The 20,460-nt window shown below is 40.7% G+C and overlaps 1 protein-coding gene across 2 annotated transcripts in view; it reads left to right on the top strand.

Moving 5' to 3' along the window:
• LOC111867070 (hydroxysteroid dehydrogenase-like protein 1) overlaps positions 1–20,460 on the top strand; it is a 41,315-nt gene that overhangs the window by 12,314 nt on the left and 8,541 nt on the right. Inside the window, exons 2-4 of one of the 2 annotated variants that reach the window (XM_023856552.2) lie at positions 14,062–14,184; positions 14,793–14,842; positions 17,576–17,732. In XM_023856552.2, the coding sequence (XP_023712320.1) occupies positions 14,062–14,184; positions 14,793–14,842; positions 17,576–17,732 (330 nt within the window). The remainder of the gene's footprint in view (positions 1–14,061; positions 14,185–14,792; positions 14,843–17,575; positions 17,733–20,460) is intronic. The other variant, XM_023856553.2, reaches the window with a different exon arrangement.

Consider the following 20,460-nt stretch of genomic DNA (forward strand, 5'->3'; position numbering starts at 1 on the left):
ATATATATTTCAATTAATGGTTGGTTGGGCCGCGCCATGGCTCAGATGGTAAATTGCTGACTTCCCACTGCGGCGCCCCGGGTTCGATCCCTGTTCAAGTCATGTGGGATTTGTGGTGGACAAAGTGGCACTGGGACACGTTTTCTTCTAGTACTTCGGTTTCCCCTGTCAATTCTCATTCCACCGACTGCTCCACACTCATCATCTATCATCGGGGGCTGGTACAGTAGGCCGATTAGTGGCCGACGTCTCAAGTGGACTCAGTCTCACCCCACCCCAAGAAACTAAAAAAATTATGTTAGTTTACTATTGTTATTCTCTTTTCATCACAAACTTTTTCCTTTGCCTGACTAGGCCGTCCAGGCTTTTTGTTATTCAGAATTGTTCTGGAACTATGAATCTTACAGGCTGTCTGTAGGATTAACTGCGCAGGGGATCAGCCCTTCGCAAGACTGCTACCTACACAGGACAAAACGCATACAGCAATCAGGTGGGGATTCGAAACCACGATCCCAGTGTTCAAAGAGGCAAAGAAGTTTCTTGTCTTAGACAGCAAGGCTACTATGATGGGCCTCATTGTAAATTGTTTCCTTCAAATTCCTTCTTTCTCTTTAATGAAAACAGCAGTTACTGCTTCCCATTTTGAAAAGGACGGATCACAGAGGCGCCATTGACACGTGCTCTAGAAGTGCGGGCTCACTAACATGAATTCTAGTCGTATTAAATTGTAACACGATTTCTCTAAGTCTCTAAGAGAGCCTCTAGGCAGTGCCTACAGAAAATAATCTGCTGTGGTAGGTATTTACTGACCGATCACAGCGGCCACTCGGTCTAAGGCATGAACTGTCTTCACCCGCTCGAACACTGAGATCGTGGGTTCGAAACCCACTGAAGGCATGGATATCTGTGTGCGTCTATTGTGTGTATTGTTCTGCGTCTAGGTAGAGGCCTTGCAACTGGCTGTTTTCACGTCCAAGGAGTCCTACCGACTGTGTATATGTCCATGGTTTATGCTGACCGTCTTACAGTGTATACACTTTTTCACCTTATTCTTCACTTCCACACTACATGTTTCAGCACTAATGTGCCATCTTCAAGTATCTTTATGCACGTTAAACTATTGTACTGCATGCCATAAGGTCTCCATTCTAAAATGACTAAAATCTGTATTCGTCATATAGGACGATGAATTCTAAATAATAAAACTCTTCAGGATTCTTCCTACGTCGCACTCAAACACGCGAATTACGCCAATCCTCTATTATGTGAGCATTCTCCCTACATACATTTGTGTATCGTGTTCTGTATTGTGTTTTGCTCCTGTTACTGCATGCGTTGTACTGCTCTTGCTCCTGTTACTGCATGCGTTGTACTGCTCTTGCTCCTGTTACTGCATGCGTTGTACTGCTGGATCTGTGTGTGTGTATAGATTAACAAAGTGAAAAAGCGGCTAAGGTCCACAAGGGCTGTAGAGCCATAGATGTATAGACAGACAGACAGACCGAGAGACGGACAGATATAGATACTGATCATTATGTACCGACACTGAGTGTTCTCATAAATTTTGGCTAGGATTATCAATAGCAACTAACAACAGGACCTCCGTACTGGTTGGCATCGCTAAAGGGAGAGCGTTCTAACAGGGAACATGACCAATTTTATACACAAATTTATTTATATTCATCTCGTTCGCCCACCCAAGCCCCAAGAGAGCTCATTCATTAGCAATACAACACGGATTTTCTATCTCTGTTAGTAAGAAGTATGACAACAGGAATTTGAAAAACTTTTGTCGATCAGAACAACTCTATGGGAGAGGTACTATTTATTCGCGTGGGACGTCGAACGTTTTGGCCGTGGGGAATATTCCAGAGATATTGATGATGGATAAGACCAGAAACCGAACTAGACATGATGTCGAAGATTGAAGGTCTTATCTCTAGTCATTCAGTTTAGTGATACGCTATCCTACATACATGTTCCATCACCAATCAGCACTCTTCTTAGTTATCTCTGTGCAGATATTGTCAGTCACTGGGTATTAGATAAATGTACAAACAAAAACAAACTCCGTGGCTTAAGTCCGCAAGCGAACTATACCGCCGTTTGTCGGCGAAGTTAGTGCCAACTTTTGCCGATAGAGGGTGTCACGTGGTCAGCACAACGGGATTCCCACGGCCGTTAATCCAGGTTTTCTAGACCGGAGCCGTTATTTACGTGAAATAGCTCCTCAATTATCCTCATGAGGCTGAATAGACGCCGTTCCAGACCCACTACTTCTGAGAAAATCTGGTAGCGCCGGAAATCAAACGCGGATCTCTGGATCAGTAGCCAGGAACTCTGACCACTAGACCACAGAGGCGGTCATAAATGTACACTGCAAATAATTCGAAACTCGCATAAGCAGTAAATTCAAAATAACCGTCGGTTCCCTGCAGTGTCCGAAACCATGCACTACTGTTTCTTTCTGAGGCAAACAAGCTCTTGGACAGCAACAAACATTTCATTACAGAAATGCGAATAGAATTTTTCTTTCTTGATACATAAAAATCTGTTAGCAATTTTTACTACTGACCAGTTCCTATATTCTTATGCTGTAAGTGATCAGAGTAAGGCCAATTGCAATCGGAAATAAGGCGAACTCAATTTGTAACATCCATTTCATCAGCGCTGCGTTATTTTAAACCCACACCTTACTTACTTACTTACTTACTTACTCATGGAGCTGAGTCCTTCTTGAGGAATCGACAATTCTGCAGCTTCTCAAGAACTTCCCAGCATTTTATGGAACCCGAAAGTTAATTACCGTGTTCACAAGAGCCCTCCAGTGGTCCCTATCCTGAGCCAGATCACTCCAATCAATACCATCTCATCCTGTCTCTCTAAGATCTATTTTAATATTGTCCACCCACCTATGCCTTGGTCTTCCCAGTGGTCTCTTTCCTTCCGGCTTTACCACCAATATCCTATATGCATTCCTCTACTCCCCATTCGTGCTACATGCCCTGCCCACCTCATCTTCCTTGACTTGATCGTTCTAATTATTTAAACCCATACCATAATTCGAAATCAAAATCATAAAAACTAAATAGAAAAACAAGAGAAATACAGAAAAAACATATATACTGTTAATGTAGAAGTTTAAATAGGCCCTACGCGAGAAAAATACTAAAAGTAAATTGACTAAGATACCGATACAGGCTGGTCTGCTCTAATTCTTATTGTTTTACTTTTATTGCAAACATGCACACAAATATTTCGCATTGCCTGCGTTATTTCCCAACACGATGCTCTTTAATATTTTACAGAATTTCACGTACTTAACAATTTTTCTTCATTTACTGTTTCTGCAGTGGAAAAATACATTTTTTTTTTCATATTCGTATTTTGCAATATTGAACTTTGATCACAGACCGAACATAGCGAAATTTGCACGTTGCAAAATACGCGATGTTGCTGAACACGGTGCTGATGCAACTAACCCACTTTCATTATAATTTGCAAGGTAATGCCAGGAGGAGCTCTCGCAGTGATGCTCGCCTCGCTTGTAGTATCTACTTTCGAATGGAAATACAAATACAAGGCTCGTTGCGAAATACAGCACAAAATAAACCGCAAAATAATTTAGCCATAACTGTCCTCCGTTAAATAAATTGACGCCTCTATTTTGCGCATTGTATTTGGTTGCAAAACCTAGTCTCTTCCGCTTGGGCGGATTAGAAATGGAAGTTCCTACTTGATAGAATACTGTAACGTGTTTTGAATTGTGAGTATAGAATGAAGAACTGAGAAAATTGCGTACTAAGGGCAATTGCTATTTTTCTCATTTAGTTGCCACTAGTTACGTCCTTTGCCGATCACACTAGCCGCTCGGTCTAAGGCAAGAACTGCCTTCGCCTCCTCAAACACTGGGATCGTGGGTTCGAATCCCACTCAAGGTATGGATGTCTATATGCGTTTATTCTGTATTTGTGTTGTTCTGTGTGTAGGTAGCGGCCTTGCGACGGGCTGATCCCCCGTCCAAGGAGTCCTACGGACTGTGTAAAAGATCAAGAAATTGAAAAGCGGTGAAGGCCCAACAAAGGGCTGTAGAGCCATGGATAAACAGGTCCTTTGGTCTGATCCTATTGAGAAACAAGTAAGATCCAGTAAAAGAGAAAGAAGTTCGGTTATGCTGAGCTTAAGGACTGTGTTAATACAGTAATATTTCTATGTGTAAGATGTTCAGACTGTGAGGATCACTAAGCAACCAGCCAATACATGGCAGCCGTGTGTAACTGCACTAATTGTGTGCATCTTCTTTATTACGCTACATGTATCAGCCTATTTGACCATCATAGGATTACATAAATCTTCCTACAGCTGCTGAACATTGTTTTCGTTTTTTTCTATGTGCAATCTAGGTTATGTTTTTCCTGCAATTAAGTAGGGGAATCCCCAGCCGTGGTGTCTCCACCTTATCGTGATGGTGGGATTTGAGTGCTCCTGAGACCCTGAGAGCTATGCCGGCGGTAGCATAAGTACTGGTAGGGTCACCCATGCCGGACAGGTCAAGGAGTAGTAGGCAGAAGAAGAGGGATATCCTGGTCCTCCAGTTTGGCGGTTGCGCGTGAGGCTGACAACCTCACACCGTAAAAACTAAACTGTCCATAAACCAGACAATCAGCCTCGGAAGGATGGAAGAACAGAGAAGAATGGGGGCAGATTGTTCAGGAGGCCAACCTCACCCTGAGCTGTAGCGCCGAGGGGAATGGAAGTAGGAGAATACGTGAAAAGACTGAAGAAAGAACCTACATCCTCTTAAATATGCTGAAGTGAAAGCTGAAGATGTCGCAGTGTTTAATTACGCACCATGCCATGAAGACTTAATGGAGAGTGGATGTACAAGACACTGAATTCTTAATCTCGACACAAGATTGAGGTGTGTGGTTACATATCCATCTGATACAAAGAGAGATGGAAGTCAGAGCTAGTCTGGACGCTGTGGGGATGAGAGGAACCTCTGCTTCTGCCCATACAAGAACCCAGAGTTTCTGTCGTGAGCACGTGACCTAGTCACTATAGCGAATGAGTTAATGCTGACATGAAATTTAATGTTAAATAATTTCTTTCATAATTCATCACGTAAAGTCTGTATCAACAAGATGTAAATTACCACCTAAATATATCTAGTTCATATCCTTGTATCAGTTACATGTCGGGAGTTTTAACATATATTCAGTACAGAGACACTGGATGGTAATTTACATCTTCTTATAAAATAGAAAATATATCGGGAAAATGAATCCTAACAAAGTTTATGGGGCACGCGGTAGCGTAGTTTGTTATGGTACTGTGCTACAAACCGAAAGGCCGTGGGTTCGAGTCCCGATGAGATCATTGGATTTTTTTTTCAATTGACCTAATCCTTGCAGTCGCAATATGGCACTGGGGTCGACTCAGCCTCTAACAGAAATGAGTACCAGGAATCTTCCTGGGGGCTTAAGGGCGGCCGGGGCGTAAGGCTGACAACTTCATCGCCATCTGTGAGTCGATTGTCTAGATGATGTGGGACCCTCGACGTCCCACAACCCTATGAGTCTCAGTTAGAGGCTCAGTCGACCCCAGGGCAATAGTGCTGCTGGAATGAGTAGATCAATTGGGAAATTCAGTGACCTCATCGGGAATCGAACCCGCGACCTTCCGTATCGTAGCATAATGCCTGAACCAACTACGCTAACGGGTGCCCGAGTTTATGTATACATTTATTAAAATTCAGAGGCGAATGCAAATGTAGATACAATTATAATGAACTAGTTCGTTTCCGGCCGGTCACGGTAGCCGAGCGGTCTAAGGCATGTACTGTCTTCGCTCGCTCGGAAGCCGGAATCGTGGGTTCGGATCTGTTTCCTGTGAGGTACGAACTGAATTCTTATATATTATTCTTATACACTGCCGGTCACGGTAGCCCAGCGGTCTAAGGCATGTACTGTCTTCGCTCGCTCGGAAGCCGGGATCGTGGGTTGGGATCCTACTCAGAGCATGGATGTTTAGTTTGTGTGTGTGCGTTTTTCTGTGTTTGCGTACAGATAGAGGCCTTGCGACGAGCTGATCACCCGCCGAAGGAGTCCTACCGAATGTATAAGATCTAGAACAACCGAAGTGAACGGAGAAGTTCATGGAGGTAGGCCTAGGCGCACTGGGGCTGTAGTGCCATGGGGAAAAAGTTCAGTTCCGACTTAAGTCTGCAAAGATGCGAACATTAAAATTACAGTATTTTTTTCCAAAATATAAGAATTTTCCAAGACACGGAGTTGTATGTTTGCCATTTAGCATGGTGGTATGTGTTTACATAGTACGAGTCCTTGAACACTGTGTAGTAGAATGTGTGTATAAAAGTTAAGGATTGACGTATTGATAGTGTGGCACAGAATGAGTGGCCTTGCCCTCAGATATGTACGTTTAACTCCACAAATTAACTCCGGCTACTCATAAACAGTAAAACACCATAAAAACTTCCAAATTCCCCAAAACAAAACTAATGTACGACCTAAAATTAAAATTTAATTTTGACTGTGGTCTAGTGATCAGGGTTCCTGGCTACAAATTCAGAGTTCCGGGTTCGGTTCCCGGCGCTACCAGATTTTCTGAGAGGTAGTGGGTCTAGAACGTGGTCTATTGAGCCTCGTGAGGATAATTGAGGAGCTATTTCAAGGAAATAGCCACAATTCCTACCCGCGTTGGCTAAGAATGTCAAGCGATCTCCTTAAAAATTACCTCTTTCCAAGATGTCTCCGTTGTTCTTCAGGATTTCGGAATTATCATGAGCATCACCCAGTTGACAGCGAAACCCCTCTCACTCGAAGGAATAATGACCACTTCCCTTTGCCCCTGTTTCTACTGAAACTGGTGCTCTACCAAAAGTCATATTCATCAATCATACCAACATTACCATCATAGTTAAGCGATCAAGCTTGTAGGCCCCAGACTGATTTGCAATATTGTGACTGCAAAATTTCTGGCCACATATGGAACCCCTGCAAGTAGCCCCTGAGATGTCCCTGGCGCTGGAGTGCCTCTAGAATAATGCAGCGAAGTGCTGCAGCATCCAACACACAAAGAAAAAAAAACTCCGTGACCTGTAGTCCGCAAGCGAACTATATCAACCGAGCGACCGCCGCTTTTCGGCGAAGTTGGTGCCAACATTTTGCGGATAGAGGGTGTCGCGGGGTCAGCGCAACGGATCCCCACTGCTGTTAATTTCGGTTTCCTAGACCGGAGCCGCTATTTCCTTGAAATAGTTCCTCAGTTATCCTCACGGTACTGAGTGAGCCCCGTTCTAGACACACTACTTCTCAGAAAATCTAGTAGCGCCGGGAATCGAATCCGGACACAAAATAAATATTTTGTTTTTGTATTTTCTACTCACCGATTTTGGGACATGCTCTCAGAGAATGAATGGATAATCCATTTCACAGATGTTTACTAGCATTTCCGGTGAATTGTACTCTATATCATACTCAGTCCTGTTTGATGAAATACTAAGTGGACCCATGCACCAGTGAAGGAAAAGCACTGTGTTGTTTAAACGCCATTCCTCCCGAACCGAAGATAGTAAAGTGCTCGTTGGATTTGGGATTCACACAGCTCAGGTTATTCCTGTTGTCTGGGATATAAAACAGTATATTTTTTTTATTGCTAGTGGAGTGGGACTAAGTCCCTTGTACNCCTCCATTCCTCCTGAACAGCAAAGTGCTCGTAGGGTTTGAGATTTACACACCTCCCGTTATTCCTGTTGTCTGGGATATAAAGCAGTGTATTTTTTGTATTGCTAGTGGGGTGGAACTAAGTCCCTTGTACTGCGGCCACTTCTGGCCTATTGTACCAGCCCCAGATGATAGGTGAGGGTGATTGTGGAGCAATTGGTGGAATGAAGATTGGCAGGGGAAACCGAAGTACTCGGAGAAAACTTGCCCCAGCGCCACTTTGTCCACCACAAATCCCACTTGACCAGACCCGGGATCGAACCCGGGTCGCCGCGGTGGGTAGCCAGCGACTAACCGCTTGAGCTATGGATCTGCCCTAAAGCAGTGTAATGCGCTGAAAGCAAAAGGACGTTTCGGAGGAACATATTGCCCCCATTTGCAGGGCCGAAGAATTGGCCAATAATAGACTAGCATGAAGCAGAGCTCGCTACTTGCTTCAACGTTGACTTTCAACGGACTACACGGCGTTATATCTCAGAAGATGGAACTCTTAGGAAAAAAAAATGCTTATCCAGAAAACACTGCAAGTGTATTCACATGCTTAAGCGTTTGTTTATGTTGAAAACAAATATGTCTAGCCAGAGGTCAGCTTTGTTAATTTCTATATAAAACATACCGTTAATTTACAATCCCCCATTTCTAGAGACCGCTACGCATTTTGGCTGTTTCAGTTTCGTTGTCTGCATATATCTGTTTGTATGAGAGTTTTCATGGTGATGTCTATATGATGATATACGTCTATCTTTATTAAACGACGCCCAGTTAATATTATTTCCTAATTTTCGTCTTTCTCCCTCAACTTTCTTTCTTACTCGCTGTCATGTTATATTAATTTAATTGTTTAAAATATCTTCCGGCATTCCGTGGTCATCATCAGGTATATTAATTATGCAACAAATGAATGAATGCATAAGGGGTGGGCCTTCTTGGCCCTTGCACCGCGACCACAGTGCTCTATTGTGCCTCCCCTTTTGATTATCCTCTCAGCAATCCTGCGCTTTCATTTAACGTATGTACGTTTGTCGTAAGTCTGACAAGATTTAATAAGTGCACAGACTTAAAAGAGGATTGGGTTGAAGAAGGAATATGAATCTTTCCTAAAAAGGTTACAGTGCCTATAACCGTCATTGTGTCACGCGACTCTTAAACATGGATAGAATTGTTCATGGCAAAGAAATCTCTATATACCTTCCTAGAAGCCCTGATTTTGCATTTATTAAACGCTAAACGTGAGAATTGTAATAAGATTTGCAATCTGTCTTCTTACCAGACTGAACATAATACACGTAAAATGAGGTACACATCAAATAATATAAAAACCAAATAATACTGCACGCATACCAACGGCCCTTCAAGTAGTTAATCAACTTCACACGTGTATATGACAGAAAACTATCGCTATATATCCGCAAAAATAAGAGATATAACATAACAATACGATTACAACAACATACACACTAAGACATATTACACACATAGCTTATAATTATAATTTTAATTGTATAACTTATTCTTTTAAAAGATCTTTATCTTTAATTGTATTTTATATTTTGTATTATTATATTGTGATATATTTGTCAAGAATCCAGCACTATTGTATCAATTATATAAAATGCAGTTCAATAGTTTAAAAATGTGGTAATTGTGTATTGCCTGATGATGACTTTCTAAACAGCCGAAACATGTAGCTAAATACTATTAAACGTTAACTGTTTTATTGTTGTGTTGTGACGGATTCTAATAAAGAATTTTGAAAATTATAATTACTGTTAAGTTGTAGTACATTAAAATATTACGGAGTATCTTCAGAATAAGATTACAAATGGATATTTGACATTCTTGCTTTGTGTTGTACCACGTTAAAACACTGAAATTGTGATAGATATGAAGTTGTAAATTTTGTTATACCACACTAAAACCCTAATTAAAATGATAATCTAATGAGACAAAATAAACTAACCTGCCCAAATCAAACGTAGTCACATTTCGGGACGTAGAGTGTAGGTGAAGGGGACGGCATAATATATGTGGCAGGTAACCAATGTATTTTGTTGAATTTTAAATCACTTTTCACTAAACACGTCACCCCTCAGGCCATGTACGAACGTATTTCTTCATAAGCATTTCTTCCCTTCTTAAGTAAACTGACCGAAATTACTCATAACGCACGGAATTTCGTTGGATTTTAAAAAGAGTATTAGTGAGCCGAAAATAAACGTGACTTACAGATTGTCTCGGAGATCGAACACAGAAATCATTCACTGGCAGTGCACTAGCCTAACAGTAGGATTACTACGCGAGTCGGAAAATACATCCTATCTACTACCTTAATTTTACGATATTTATTATCAGACTTGTAATTGAATGTTACATAATTATTCACATTAAAAGAAACTGAAATAAAAAATATGAGATCAATGAATCATAAAACATAATAACAATAATCGACTTAATTATAAGAGCGACTAACGGAGGATATCAAGGGATCCACAGTGGATCAAAATCATAATCATATTTGTATGTTTTATTAATTCCTCGTGTAAAACGCCAATAATCAGATAATTCATAATATACGAGTATATGCATAATGAGAGGATGGCTGAAATCTGTAACCCCAAAACCTTGGAATCACATAAATATTACAGACGCAGCCATTACTGGGCAACGTCTGGGCGAAACACGTGTCCCAAGAAAAGGACACACACCCAATAGTCGACACACTTTTGAGTTCGGTGTTATTAGTCAGCCCCTCTTCTGCCCATGTATAGGAGAGAACAAATTTCTTGGTCATGGATCTCGACGGGACTTGGAACAAAGAATTACTGTGCTGGCGAGGGTCAGCAACAATTTAACCAACCCACCGACTGGCTAGATCCTTCTAACGAACAGGGAGCCCGATGCCTGGGGGTATAACTGGGTCACAGTCTCAGTGGGAGATATAAATACAGGGGCCCGGTCCTCCAGGTTGGGGGAGTCTCGAATCTGAGAGTGAAATATGGTCATGAGCCCCGCGGGACTCAGAAACAAGAATGACTTTGCTGGCAAGGACCAGCAGTAATTTATCGTTTAAGGAAGGGCAAAACAGATGTAGTGCCTACACAGAAAGACTGACCCCTCACCTCGTTGAAGAGGATGCCCCTACATATCTTGGTCATGGGTCTCGAGGAGACCTGAAGCCAAGAATGACTTTGCTGGCGAGGATCAGCAACGATTTAACCGACCGTCCAACGCAGAGCCACGGAAAAATAAAATACTGTCATCACTCCCGTGGGACTTGGCACTAAGAATGACTGTTCTAGCGAGGAACAACAGTAATTTACCCGACCGACAGATCAACAATCAGAACATTTTACTTTTTATTTCTAATTTCTTTGCTGGTACAGGTATCCAATACGCGAATCTTCTTATCAGAGTTATGGAGTCTGTGTGGCCTGTGATATATTTTATAAGTGATTATTTTTGTGTTTTATCGTAATTACTGGTTAAGAGGTTTTTAGTTCCATTCCGTTGATCTGGTCATTCCTGAATGCCAGCGTAACAAAGAAATACAAGGCCATAACTTTAAAAAAATTTAATTTTAATTTAATTTTGGAACGTTGTCTCAAGGCCTTTCCTGCGAATTCATAGTCTGAATATTATGCAAAGTAAATTTACTGTTACACATTTTTTTTATTGCTAGTGGGGTGGGACTAAGTCCCTTGTATTGCGGCCACTTCTGGCCTATTGTACCAGCCCCAGATGATAGGTGAGGGTGACTGTGGAGCAATTGGTGGAATGAATATTGGCAGGGGAAACCGAACTACTCGGAGAAAACCTGCCCCAGCACCACTTTGTCCACCACAAATCCCACTTGACCAGACCCTGGATCGAACCTGGGCCGCCGCGGTGGAAAGCCAGCGACTAACCGCTTGAGCTATGTCGCGGCCTAATCAGGAGTACAAATGCTTCTGAATTCCTCTGGAAAGATCAGACTTCTGCACTGGTTGTTTTGCAAATTGAGGTTCTTGTACTTTGGTTTACTAGGGACGTTTCGTCAGTGTATTTAAAGTGTCAAAGAAGAAATAACAGGAAGCTGGTCAATGATGAATTGAAAATTATGTGGCAGGAAATGGCCATGTTATTTGCCTACAAATCACGAAATCTGTCAAGTTCCTGGTTGAGATATGAACCGATAACTCCCAAATACAGAAGAGTGTTAACGACAGTACTGCGAATTTCGGCAATTAATACCTGTTTATTTATTTCTTAGGGGGAACGCGATAGCGTAGTTGGTTGAGGGGCTATGCTACAAGCCGGAAGGTAGCGGGTTCAAGTCCCGATGAGGTCATTGAATTTTTTTCAATTTACCTAATCCTTCCAGCCGCACTATGGCCCTGGGGTCGACTCAGCCTCTAACAGAAATGAGTACCAGGAATCTTCATGGATGTAAAGGGCGGCTGGCGCGTAAGGCTGACAACCTTACCGCCATCTGTGGGTGGATTGTCTAAAATATATGGGAGCCTCGACGTCTCACCACCCTAAGGGCCTCCACGGTCTCTTACACGTAACTTTTATATTTCAAAATATTATGTTCTTCATATTCACCATCTTAAAAGGTCGAATCTCACAAGAGTACCTGTGTGTTACAGTTCGGCTTGTATGTCACTTTAATTAGAGACCTTAAAAATGTATGGGATCGAAAGAATGCTTTAGTTGTATTTACTTGACATGACTGTGCAAATTCTTAGCCTACTTTCTATTTTAATAAGAAAGGCAGGCACGTATCTATGTGTCCCTCTTAAATTTCTCAATTTCGTGATAGAATTTTACAAAATATTCTAAGAAAGCAATGGCAAAGCGTTGATGTCCATGGTGTTTGCAGGGTGTACACTTTGAGAAATGAAATGTAGGTGTTACTTTAATGGTTCAGTGGCATTGCACCTACTAATAGGAGAAGAGATCAGATCTATCACCTCCATCCACTCAATCTTAAGTTAGTTAGGCACTTCCCTACCGTTTCCTTTGGCCGTTTCTTAGCTCTAGATGAGACACGATATAGCATTGGTCTTAGGGGGGGGGGGATAACATTCCAAGTGTTAACACATTTCAGTTGTCTTGTGCTAGCCTAGCATATCAGCCATCGAAAGGAAGCAGGCAAGAATGAAAAGGCCAAGTTCATATTTCTGCTCGAGAATAAGATTTTGAGATCTTGACAACAATTTTTAAATTAAAGTATTTTTAGGGTTCTTCTGCATCCAAAAAAAAACTATTCGAAATAATGCAAACTGGAGGTAACGAAATCAGTTACTGAGTCAAAGGAATGGAAAAATTTCAGATATTTCTGACAGAGAAGCTCAAGAGTTAGGAAAAGTTTCTTTCAGAAAGTAAGAGTTACACATACAGAGATACATAACACCAAGAGTTCCTGGCGACTAGAAAACTACTCTCAGTGACGATATGATAATACTGATCAAGAAGACTCGTATCGCTGTGTATACTGTGGTATGCTCAACAATGTTAACGGACAGCGGACCAGGGGATCAGACTAAATTCCTTTCACTTCCAGAATTTGGGAATTTTATGCAGTACGCTGACAAGCTTCCAGCTACTGCTTATGTGTGCTAATTGATATTATATGGCCCATATTTCGATGCTCTTATTCTGAAAAATAAAATTTTCATTATTTAAACTTCGGAATAATTTTTAAATGAAATAATATTTCAGACCTCAAATATTTTATCGCTTGAAATCCGAGAGTGTCATTAGAAGAAGTCAAAGTTATCTGACTTGTCATCAACGATTCCAACAAACTCTTGAGCGGATGTTGCCTGCCCTGAAAGAAGAGCTAAGCTACGCAACATGCAGTCATAACAGACTCACTAACATGGTCACCATATGTTGTCATTAATAGCAATTGGCCAACAAATTCTCCACTACAAACAGTGGAAAGAAAAACTGATAGCTGTGGTTCAAATTAATAATAAAAAAATTTGTAGAAATTTGTTTTTATGTGCAGTTTTTTTAACTGGAACATAACATTACAACAGACATTTGTGATCCTGCCTAGACTGATGTACAAGCCTTTTGTCTTCTCTTTACTCTTTATTTTCTTTAAGCACTGTACACTACTGGGCAATAGAAATATATACATATATATGCCTGCTGCTGAATAAGGGAACAACAACTTTGTTAAACTACACATATGCCCTATCTGTGTGCACACTTGGAAATATACAAAGGAGAAAACTGAATATTGCATATCAGTAAACTTTACATTGTGCCAGACTGCTGCCGCAGATATCTTATTCTGTATATCTCCTTGGTCTGATGGTTACAGTTGTGACGGGGTCAACCGATGGCATCGGGAAAGCATATGCTTTGGAGTTGGCAAGGAGAGGTGTGAACGTTGTTCTCATTAGCCGCACACAGAAGAAGTTGGATGAGGTAGCAGCAGAGATCGGTATGTAGTTTCAGTCCCATATTTTGCTTTGAAAAGGAATTAAAAAGTTATAAATTTGTTTCATTGAACAATACAGTAGCAGTCTTGAATGTCAGATTTTCCACTTAATGTCCCCAGGTTGGTCTCTTGAGCATTCTAACTTCTGTCCATGTGGCATGGCTTTAATGTGGTAGTAGAAGTAGTAGCAGCAGTAGAAGTAGTAGTAGTAGTAGTAGTAGTAGTGGTAGTAGTAGTAGTAGAAGCAGTAGTGGCTGCAGTGGCATCAGTAGTAGTAGTAGAAGCAGTAGTGGCTTCAGTGGCATCTGGCATCAGTAATAGTAGTAATAGTAGTAGAGGCACCAGTACTAGTAGTAGTAGGAGGAGGGGGGAGGGGAGGAGGTGGGGCAACAATAATGATGAGAACTAACAATAAAAACAACACCCCACTCACTACATTACAGATTATCTACTACCAAAGGAAATGTAATCACATCTTTGGATCTTGACAGTGATAAGATGTTATAAAAACGGTTCTAGGATGACACATCTTCATTAAATGGTAACCCTAACTACATATATCCTGGTGATGCCAATATTATACTTGAAATTTTTCATACATTATTTTTCAGGATGTAAGACTAAACTGGAAACTGGTGAATTTAAAATTTTGCTTCTAAAGGTAGGTATTTTGTAATTGATTAAGAAAACGTATAAGAGCTTTAGAATTCACAGAGTTTGGAGAAATATTAATACTCACTGCCTTCTATACATGTTCCATCAGAACAGAAAGACCAGTTGGGCTTACAGTATGGAATTTTATACTATCATATTTAATGTTACACTAGCGGCCTCCGTAGTCTAGAGGTAACATTCCCACCTCATGACTCATGGTACGCGGATTCAAATACCCGGCAGAGGTCGTCGAATTTTTAAGGGTGGAAAAATTCAGGGAACAAGTCCTCCAGGAGGGACTTTAAGCTGTGTGTCCCATGTCGTAACTTTACGGCACGTAAAAGAACCTCATGTCCCCAAAGGGGATCACTGAGCCAAATTCCAGGACGTTTCCCGCCCAACAATAGTCTCTAAGGCCTCTGATAGATGGGGGAAGCATTATAGACACCGCTAAGCAAGTGGCCGAACTCGCTTGCTCGGCGGGACTGATGGTACGCTCCATTTATCGGTAGGGTATAGAGACTGGTAGAATATCATAGAGGGAAGCACAATAGATCAAACTGGTCGCGGTGCATGGGGAAACCCACCCTCTCTAAATAACTAACTAACTAATGTTACACTTCTTCCAGCATAAATTTCCATTATAGTTCATATAGTTCATAGTTTTTTACAAAACTGATGTTAGGAAACAATGATGTGTGTTCAAAATGTATGTCATTATATAAGTTTTCAGAAATATACTTTGAAGTACACTAGTGATACAGTCGTATCAAAAGTCATGTAAGTTATCATGAAGGTAGGAATCAAAATGATGAATATCAAAAAAGTATTTAATGAAAATCAACCAACTGCTTGAAATGTTATTCATGGCACTGACGGGCACATAGATATAATGATCTAACACTTCCTTTCCTCAAAGAATATGAAAAAGCAGTGTTTATCATGAAATTTCCACATAATTGATATAAGTCAATAGGTCACTCAGAAAGAAATGGAGGAATCCCTCATTTAACTACCACTGTATTTATGAATTTTCCATACAACCCCCCTCCCTCCCCCCAAGATGGATAAATACATACACAACACATGAGGAGAAGGGGATAAGCAGACTTCTCAACCCACGTGTATCTCTCACTTTCCCAATCTGTTTGCAAGCCTCATTGTTGTCATACAGAAAATTAGCTGTGTCCTTCACTGGCTTCCCACCATGGTGATCAGGGTTCCATCCCAGGTCAGGCCATGTGGGATTCATGGTTGATGAAGTGGCACTGGGGCAGGTTTTCTCTGAGTACTTAGGTTTCCCCTGCCAATTCTAGTTCCATCATCTGGGGCTGGTATGATAAGCCAATTAGTGGCCAACGTACCAAGTGTATGCAGTATCACCTCACCCCATGAAACTAAGTAGCTGTGTTTTTGATACCTGTGTCTTATCCATAAATATCTGTGTTATCATAATTTATTATAATTGTTGCACAAATGTGCAGGGTCTACCATGCACCTCACTGCCTTTATTGTTGGTAGAACTCATAGTAAATTCTTTTTCTTCTGTCATGATGAATTAGGCTCTGTGGCCTGTCCCCATTCAGAATAATTATGAATCTTATGGACAGTCAGTAGGACTCCTTGGACAGGAGATCAGCCCATCACAAGACCGCTACCTATACGGTACAACACAAATACAAAGAAATAAGACAACCATGTCTCGATTGAGATTTGAACCCATGACCCCCAGTGTTTCAGCAGACAAAGATATTTCATGCCTTAGCCTGTGCGGCCACTGTTGCTTACTGCTGTTACTACCATACCGATGGACAATCTATATATGTTTTCCACCTATAAAAACGTGCAATTGAGAAGTTCCGTTAGCATGAGAATGAAACTGCAGTATTTCATTGCATCAGCTATGATAAAATAAATGCAATTAAATAATAGTCAAAGTCGAAGTCACATTGCGACTGACAGTCAGTCAGTCAGTCAGTAAGTCTTGGTGTCGAGGTGGTTCTGGAGTTCGTGATCAAATAATAGTTTCATTTGTGACAATAAATATCATAAACAAGTAAAGTAACACCGTCCTTAATATAATGTCTGTTCATTATTAAAACATATGTTCAAGTATTGGGGGAAATTTCTGGGACTCATAAACAAGACAGGGATAATTACAAGTAACATAATGGGAATACTGCTTTCGGTATATGAATTTTCATCTTGTGAACAGTTAGCATAGAACAAATTAGCTCATAAATTGAAGAATACCTGTACTGCATTTATGGAAGCTCAAAGGAAAACAGCTGATTCTTGTATGTGAAGTGATGCAGAAGACTAGTTATATTTCTCTTAATTATTAATATATTTATGGTGCTTATAAGATCAGATCTATCTTTATGCATGTTTGTTGGACGTTGCTTGCAGAGTAGAATTTAAAAATGTTTTATGAAATTCTTTACACACTGAGATACTCAGGTTTCATAATTATACAATTATTATCAATATTACTTCTTATATTATCATGAGTAATCAACAACTTTTGAAGTGTGAATTTCTCTTATGTGGCTTTGAATTTAATTCATTTTCCAGCAATCAACATGATATTAATACTATATGAATGAGTTTACTGAAGCACAGATGTATAAAGTGAGTAATGAAATAATTATGCTGAGTTTGTATTAAGTCTGAAGAAGTCATTATTCTTGCAATTTAATATTGCATTCATAATGGAATACACATTCTGAATATTTTGCAGATAAGAATACACTGCATTTCAGCTGATTTCATTGTACTGTTGGCAGAGTCAAAATTCCCAGTGAAGACCAAAACTATTGCAGCTGACTTTAGCAAAGGTCGGCCTGTGTTTGACATCATTGAACAAGAACTGAAGGATATTCCAGTTGGAATTTTAGGTATAGTACTTATGACTGCTTTTGTGTAGGCACATAGCCACAAGCTGAAGTGATATTTACCCATCTCTAAATACAAAGGTTGATGACACTAATCTGGGATCGATTTTGATGTACATCAGTAATGTAAATTATAAGAACAACAAATGACAGGTGTCCCCTGATGGACAGAAGTCACTACTTTTGTACAAGTTATGAATAAGACACCTTTGTGTAAATGCATTCATAAAAAATCATAGCACTGTGAAATGTTTGGCATTATGGAGCAACACAGATGTATCAGTTTCTGAGTAAAAGCTGGAAAAGCGGCAACAAAAATCTATAACAATTTTATATCTGCATATGGAGAAGAAACTTTCACCTGTACTAGAACATTTTAATGGTTTGTTCAATTTAAACAAGGTCACAATTTTCACCAGTGGTTCATTCCCTGGCATCTGTCATCATGCATACATGAAACAATCATTTGTGTTTGTGGTGACAGGCAGAGAGTCAATCAGTTGTTTTATATGGCTATTCTGAAACTTCTAACAAAATTTGATGGGAATGGACACAAATAATTGAAGTCACATTTGTAAAGTTATATCAAAACAATATATCTGCTCACTCGACGCTCATTATAATGTAATTCATGATAAAGTCCAGTACTTCACTACCCACTTATCTATGCATACATGCATATGTGTGTGTGTGTGTGTGTGTGTGTGTACATGTGTTTGCATGTGAAGCATGTATGTCTGTATATACATTTATTTACATTTTATCAAATTCTCTTGTATAAATTGCCATCAATCCATGTATACTTGTACATGGTGAGTCTTATTTACATATCTTAAATATAAGCATCATGTTCTGCAATTATATGCAAGCAGAACTGCTCATATTAATAGTCGCAATCGCTTGAATAGCGAGATATGGCAACTACAAGGCAGCACCACAAAATGGTTAAAGCAATCATTCAGTATACAAGCTCCTACTAGGTCAGTGCTCTTGATATCGTGTTCACGTTATGCATCATAGAAGAATGGCGTAGAATGTGGAGTATCAATTTGACAATTTGACGAACTGACAGATACAGAAAAGTAGAGTTAGCGCAGTCGCTGGATGTCTGCGCACTGAAAAGTATCCACAAAGCTGACATCCAAATTTCTCTGGAATGTTGTGTGTGGGAAACAGGCTGTGTGCTATCCAATATGACAAAAGCTGGTAGACCTCGAAGTTGCAAGAGCGCTGATGTGAAAGACGTTCTGTGTGCTGTAGAACAATGCCCTGGTACTAGTAGCAAGCGATTGGCCTGTCGTCACATTTCACAGAGGACAGTGGTGAGGGTGCTACATGGTCAGCTTGTTCCAGTATATTGTGGCGTATTGGCTCTATGCAGGAACTGTTAAGCTACAGAGGCCTCGAGGCATGTGCGCAACATGAGAGATGCAGATTGTATTGGCGCGTTGCTAGGTGACAACTCTGTGAACTCTTGGATTATGCAACAGGAAGTGCGAGTGACGTCACACACCCCACTCATCCCATAACTACACAACACTTTGTTAACACCCCTCCCCGCTAGGCTGTGATGTCACGCAACAGGGGAGTCTATACAGAGACTATTGCTAGGCAATCAGTAAACACGTCACGCAACAGTGGTAGCTATCACGTAACTGTTTTCTGTGTTGTCAGTGTGGAAGCTACATAACAGGAGTATTCGCCAGTATTGGAAGACATTGGAATATGCGAGATGAAAGCTTTGGCTAAGGCAGTAGTNTATGTCTATATATACATTTATTCACATTTTATCAAATTCTCTTGTATAAATTGCCGTCAATCCATGTATACTTGTACATGGTGAGTCTTATTTACATATCTTAAATATAAGCATCATGTTCTGCAATTATATGCAAGCAGAACTGCTCATATTAATAGTCGCAATCGCTTGAATAGCGAGATATGGCAACTACAAGGCAGCACCACAAAATGGTTAAAGCAATCATTCAGTATACAAGCTCCTACTAGGTCAGTGCTCTTGATATCCTGTTCACGTTATGCATCATAGAAGAATGGCGTAGAATGTGGAGTATCAATTTGACAATTTGACGAACTGACAGATACAGAAAAGTAGAGTTAGCGCAGTCGCTGGATGTCTGCGCACTGAAAAGTATCCACAAAGCTGACATCCAAATTTCTCTGGAATGTTGTGTGTGGGAAACAGGCTGTGTGCTATCCAATATGACAAAAGCTGGTAGACCTCGAAGATGCAGGAGCACTGATGTGAAAGATGTCCTGTGTGCTGTAGAACAATGCCCTGGTACTAGTAGCAAGCGATTGGCCTGTCGTCACATTTCACAGAGGACAGTGGTGAGGGTGCTACATGGTCAGCTTGTTCCAGTATATTGTGGCGTATTGGCTCTATGCAGGAACTGTTAAGCTACAGAGGCCTCGAGGCATGTGCGCAACATGAGAGATGCAGATTGTATTGGCGCGTTGCTAGGTGACAACTCTGTGAACTCTTGGATTATGCAACAGGAAGTGCGAGTGACGTCACACACCCCACTCATCCCATAACTACACAACACTTTGTTAACACCCCTCCCCGCTAGGCTGTGATGTCACGCAACAGGGGAGTCTATACAGAGACTATTGCTAGGCAATCAGTAAACACGTCACGCAACAGTGGTAGCTATCACGTAACTGTTTTCTGTGTTGTCAGTGTGGAAGCTACATAACAGGAGTATTCGCC

Source organism: Cryptotermes secundus, unplaced genomic scaffold (genome assembly GCF_002891405.2).
Source record: "Cryptotermes secundus unplaced genomic scaffold, Csec_1.0 scaffold176, whole genome shotgun sequence".
NCBI lineage: Eukaryota > Metazoa > Arthropoda > Insecta > Blattodea > Kalotermitidae > Cryptotermes > Cryptotermes secundus.